This window comes from Gasterosteus aculeatus, chromosome 13 (genome assembly GCF_964276395.1).
Source record: "Gasterosteus aculeatus chromosome 13, fGasAcu3.hap1.1, whole genome shotgun sequence".
Lineage (NCBI taxonomy): Eukaryota > Metazoa > Chordata > Actinopteri > Perciformes > Gasterosteidae > Gasterosteus > Gasterosteus aculeatus.
Genome location: NC_135701.1, coordinates 20,673,054 through 20,679,430, shown reverse-complemented (window position 1 = coordinate 20,679,430; position 6,377 = coordinate 20,673,054). Strand labels below are relative to the sequence as shown.

At 41.3% G+C, this 6,377-nt stretch overlaps 1 protein-coding gene across 1 annotated transcript; it reads left to right on the top strand.

Annotated features, from left to right (window-relative positions):
• The first annotated feature begins 2,869 nt into the window (after window positions 1-2,869).
• Window positions 2,870-5,948, top strand: LOC120831355 (interleukin-1 beta). Its single transcript, XM_040196753.2, has 5 exons — window positions 2,870-3,650; window positions 3,977-4,219; window positions 4,365-4,529; window positions 4,781-4,914; window positions 5,008-5,948. The coding sequence occupies exons 2-5, from the start codon at window positions 4,000-4,002 to the stop codon at window positions 5,284-5,286; spliced, it is 798 nt and encodes a 265-aa protein (XP_040052687.2). The 5' UTR covers window positions 2,870-3,650; window positions 3,977-3,999; the 3' UTR covers window positions 5,287-5,948.
• The last annotated feature ends 429 nt before the right edge of the window (window positions 5,949-6,377 follow it).

Sequence of the window (6,377 nt, the reverse complement as noted above, 5' to 3'; positions counted from 1 at the left end):
CTTTTGTTGGCTGCCATATGTTTTGACCCTGATGTAATATTGAGATAAATAACTATGTTTTAAAGATCTTAAGTCTAAATAAGATACGCAAATCACCAGTAATTCAACTTCCGTTCTGCTTGTTGGTATGTGAACAAATTGCCTGGGGGGGTCACCTGGGCGGATACCTGTCCTCTGACGTGCACTCTGGGAATTTTTCCGTCAAACTGGATGCGCGGGGTGTGACCGAGACACGTGACACGTGACCCGGACGTCCGCAACAATGGTTTTAATTACAGCGGATGTGATGACACACGCGGTGAACGTGTTCCCCGCTGCGCTCTCGTCGTGTTGGCTGATGATAACCACGTCATGGCTCAACCACGCGCGTGTCACGGTCACCTACGCCGGACGTCCGGCCGGGTTTCACTGTGACGTCACAGCCTCGCGCCGTCCCAGATGAGATGTTGAAATCTTCAACATCACCTCGAGACGCAATAGTTTACCTGGTCCATGTACGTGAGTGTGACTGGTCAGGAGGACCGTGGTGAAAGCGTTGTATTATTATATTATTCTATAGATTAAAATGTACGGAAAAACGTGTTGCAGTGAGATTACAGAAGTAAAGTATATATAAACAGTGAACATCTGAATAATAACCCGCTTTAGGACAATTTCTATTTGTATATCTTTTGTTTTATTTAATGGATTACCCTCTTATGATAAAGAAAAGAAGTAATTATCTGTAACTCTGTTAGCGTCTATGACAGAAGAAGCATTTTTCTCTTTTAACATATGGTCTTTTTTTAAAGGTTTACTTCCTTTTGTGGTTGATATTATCACGGATGTGGTAAAAGTCTTTGGTGGGGTAAAGGTGACGGTGTATCTTCATTGTTACCTGAAACAAACGATGTGTCACAGCGCCTGTCGAGGCCTACGCTTTAAGCCACTGAGGCATTTTGTCCGGAAACCTTAATTGACTGTTGTCCCATGACGGATGAGTGAAAGTCCTGTAGCCTTTGTTTTGTTGAATTCAAGTCCATTTATTTGCCTATTTCAATCAGATCCTTTACAAAAATCATAATGGCTCTTACTGGGTCCCTTCGATGATGCTGATAGGTCAAACTTTAGTGTATTCAGGGTCACACGTTTGGGTGGAAAGGGTTCGATAAGACAGTTCAAAGTGTTCCCACCATGATTTGAAACGTGAGATGCTTTTAAACTTCTCCATTGATCATAGTTTTATAGATGACATGTTTTACTTTAATGTTGTAATATCTTATTGTGTGTTGAATAAAACGAGGAGCTGAGTAAATATTTATCATTTAGTCATTTTGATTTGTAATTTACGGTAGTTCTCGGTTATAGAACATGGTATCGTTACAGTGTTATTATGCTGTTGACGTACGCTCTTACAGCTGTTACATTCTGCATGTTTATCGAGGTGGATTCTGACTTCCACGTGTACAAAATAGTGAGTGTTGTACTATACGAATGACTTTGCATTCTAGCATTTCATCAGAGTAAACATGGCATCATGAGTTTTTTAAATTTCAGTAACTCTATTGTGTCATTTTTTTTCTCACTTCCTTAAATGTAACTAAAAACGATGTGAAAGTAATTTCACATTGTTTTTAAAGACTGTATTTTTCCTGATTTCCTTTCCCGAGTGATTCCACCAGAAGAAGAACAACATCGTGTAACGATAATTATGACCCAACCTATTAAATACACCGGAACATGCACACGCACAGACTCACACGCACCTCAGCTGCAGACAAATCAAATCTTTCCATTACTTTTCAGGCTGCCTTGAACCGGAATTTCCTGCTTTTGCCACAACGGCGTTCTCAGAATGCAGTTGGAAGGTGTAACAGTTACACATCTTAATCTTCTTAAGATCTTTGATAAACATTAAGATGTAACACATCTTAATGTTTATCAAAGAACCCTCATAAAAAGGGGATTATGATGTCTTATGAGATGACTCTTTTTACCCAGAAACAAATCTTCACAGTTAACAAAACAAATTAGATAATAAGGCAAGAACCTATTTTGCTTTTAATATGATGTTGTCTTTTTAGTGATTTAAATTGCAATAAAAACCCATACACACACACATACATTGAGTCTCTGCTGGCCATCCCTAGATGAGTAAAATTAGCATTATATTATTAAATTCTTCTTAATAGTGAAAATCCTTTGATTGATCACCGGATACAAAACAACAGCAAGACTAATGAGGAGCGGCCGGCCGCTCGCTGAGCTCAGTGATTTATTACCAAACTATCATAGAGGTAAAAAAAGGTAAACACACTAAAGATCTGCACGTTAGCATTGTCATTGTTTGCACATTACTGGTGGGCTACGTTAGCATTCGACTCAAAGCACCCAGCAGCATGGCGGTAGACTGCAGCCGTCCTGTAAACACAACGTATTAAAGACATTCGCTCCGGATTAATTTATACTGTTTGGATTAACAAATAGAACTTTTTGAATTTAATTAAATTCGCAATAACCCTATAAAAACGCAATTTAGGGTAGCTATATAATGAATAAAAATAATCATTATTTTATAGTCTTCTCGCTTCTACAGGCAGCGGGGCCTTTGACACGCATTTAAGCATAAAAGATATCATACAGATTTACACTTGGTTTGCTGTAAAGCTTTAAGCTTAGTTTATAATATAAGCACCAGAACATCACATTCCGGCCTCCTGCACACATTGAGGTAAATTCAGCTGACGCAGCTTCTTCGTGTAAAGAGAAGTGAAGCAATGTCGATTACGCCGCCGTTATGCAAGTCTCAACAGAAAGTGCGTCTTGTGCTGCTGCTGGACATTTCGACTTCATCAAAAGAAACAGCAAAACTCCGAAAGGCTCGTTCTAAGACGTAGGAGGTTCAGGTGCAGACCACAAGACTGTGTGACAATTCATTTGGAAACTGTGACCTACGTTTAGAAGGATATTTGTATTTCTCCTGAATCAAACCGGTTTTATCCAGTTGTGACTAATTGTCAGCTTTAATCATTCCTATGTGTAATTATTATTATTACAGACGTTTAAATACAGGGTCAAGATTTACACTCTATGTTGATTTTGCAGCAGCTTTTAACAACCAGATGTTCTCCCTTTTTTCATATCATTGTGATGTTTCATTTAATCTAGTTTATAGTCTTCAACTATAGTAATATATGAGAATAGACTAAATTTACTCCAAAGGGCAGCACCTCTCTACAGCATCTGACGGAAGATTACCAAACTCCACCTGACCAGCAGCTTTAAAGCGACTACTTGTGTCTCATTTGTTTAATATGTACAACAACTGAAGGGAGAAAACACCATTGACGCTGTTTCACAAGGGTCCTAAATATGCCTAGATTACCCATAAAAGCGACAAATTTATTTTTCTCAGACTTTCTGCACGGATGAAATAAACAAAATAGTTGGTTTAAGATTCAGAGGTGAATTTCTCAACACGAAGTAGACTACAGTATTTCATCACGGTCTGTAGGGCCGTCCCACTTCCTCCCATCAAAGGAAATTCCCTCGACGGCTGCGTGTATAAAAACCAAGCAGGTCGGCACAGGCAGGCAGAACACCAGTGACTGCAGGACTGCTGCGATCTACCAGACACACCCGAAACAACTTCTTATCTACTGACTTAACAGGTAAAATGATTTCCAGTGTTTTTGTTGTTTTGACGTGGAGCGGATTTTAAATGGGAATGTTGCTTTTCTTACTTTGAAAGGACACATTCAGTGTGGTTTATTTAACATCTCTGGAGTGTCTTCGTGTTTGGTGTTTATGAAGTATTGAGTTCCAGATGCTCCGTAGCTTTAACAACTGAGTAACACAGCAAACACTATTTCGAGGTGTTGAATACAAAATCTATAAAATTGTGGGACAGAATTGTAAAAAGTTCACCGGACAATCCCGCTGCTCCTCCCTGAACGTTCTGTGGTTAAGTGACGCTGCAAATGTTTCCCTCCTGCAGACTTTCCCTTCTTCGACAAAAAGATGGAATCCGTGAGAGAAAGCAACGGCAGCGGCGCGTGGAGCCCCAAGATGCCCCAGGGAATGGACTTTGAGATCTCCCATCACCCGCTGACGATGAAGCAGGTGGTCAACCTCATCATCGCCATGGAGCGGTTCAAGGGCGACGGCTCGGAGTTGCTGATGAGCTCCGAATTCAGAGACGAGGACATGCTGAACATCATGCTGGACGGCTTAGTGGAAGGTAATCCCGCGGAGGCGACTTTTGTGTGTTTTAGTTTCAGTGTTCAGCTTTTCTGGCTTTCCTCTGGAACCCTGTGGCTGCCGTTGCCGTTCACGCTGCCGCCTTTCACAACGTCACTAACCAGGTGTGTCTCTTGTCCCCTCAGAGGAGATCGTGACGCTGTGCAGTTCGCCGCCACATCTCCAGATCAGCTGGACGGGCGAGCAGCAGTGCAGCATCACCGACCAGGAGAAGAGGAGCTTAATTCGGGTCCCAAACAGCATGCAGCTCCACGCGGTGATGCTGCAGGGCGGCTCCGAGGCCAAAAAAGGTGATTAGAAGAGAGGCGAGATAATCATTCACAAAACTGTAACTGTAATTGGGCGAGAGGCCCAACAATAACACTTAAAGTACCATTTAAACACTGATAGATGAAACAATAAAACATACAGCATGAGCTAACACAGGAGTGTAAAGTACAATGTTTAACTGTCTCAAAGTAGTTTTTCCTGCACAAATACGAACGTGAACACAAAAGTCTTTCAGCTTTGAGGGACTAATCAACCTCCATCCTCTCCTCAGTGCTCATGACCATGTCGGCGTACCTGCACCCTGCGCCGAGCGTGCCGGGCCAAACGGTGGCTCTGGGCATCCGGGGCACAAACCTCTACCTGTGCTGCCGCAAGGACGGCGCCGAGCCCACTCTGCACCTGGAGGTAAAAAAACACGACCCGCGGCTCATCGACGCGTGATGCTCGCAGCGCGCTTTGTAACGCAGTGACCCTTGAACCTTCATCTTTATTCCGCAGGCGGTTGAGGACAGAAGCACGCTGAGCGGGGCGGACACGAGCATCGGCGTGAACAGCGACCTGGTGAGGTTCCTCTTCTACCGACAGGACACCGGGGTGAACAACACCACCCTCATGTCCGTGGCCTACCAGAACTGGTACATCAGCACGGACAACAGGCAGGACAACAAGCCGCTGGCGATGTGCCTGAAGACGTCCCCGCGCTCCCAGGTCTTCAGCATCCGGGAGGAGGTGGAGCGGTCAAGCGCCCCCAGAGTGGATTCTGCTCCCAGGCCTTAAGAGTGACGAGTTGGGGAAAACGTATTACAAAGATCCTATTTACTGTATGTACCGAGTACAGAAAGTGAAATGCTTCGTGCGTTGATTTGAGTCAAGTTTCACCAGAAGATGGCATCGTTGTGCTTGTCTGGTGAACACACAGTGTATTTATTGTGCTGAATGCACTTATGCTTTTATCTATGTATGCATGGTTTTAATATGTATTTATTTTGAAGTGTGCAATTGTCGCAGTGAAATATTTAACAAAGCCGTATAATTTATTCTGATTTGTGTTTTATATTTATTCAGTCTTCCCAATAGACTTTAGCCGTAGTCCAGTCCTAGAGACAGTAACTCTGATGTGATTTTTAGCTGAAGTGTTGTACAGTATTTTCATTTCATAATACTTCATACTTCTACCTAATGCACGTTTCATCAAATTGCTCATTCATTTAACAGCTGTACCAACGAGGAAGATTTGATTAATTGTACAATTAATTCTACAATTAAACAAATTGTAGCACTTAGATTGTACTTGTAACGCCACTTATCTATAGCAAATTTTAAATTGGCTTATTTGATGAAATTGGCGTCAGCTACATGACATGTATTGTAATGTAATATGTCTGACCAAACCCAAGCATTTTTTTAAAACAATATCAAATAAAAGATCATTAACAATAGTCCCACAATCTGAATCTCTGACTGAGTTTTACAACTTTTTTGATTGTCTATTTCCTTTCTTATTTTAAAATTCCATGCTGATGTTCTTTTTTTGTGACTTTGCTTTTTAGATTAGCCTGCTCTGCTGATCAGAGCAGGCTAATCTTTGAGTTTTGAGTTGTCCTTGTCCAATTATAGTAGTACTTGTACCCCATTTGTGACAAGACTTTGTATATTCATCAGAGGAAAATGTTACTGATTATAATTATTTGAGAAAGTAATCAAACAGTAATGTAAATAGTAATTAAAATAGTTACTAATTAAAAATATTCTTAGTAATATAACAATTACTAACAAAAGTCATTAATGGACCAATAATTACGATCCAATAATTATGATCCAATAATGTAATAAATATTACTCTGCAGCTCCACAAACCTCTCCTCTGA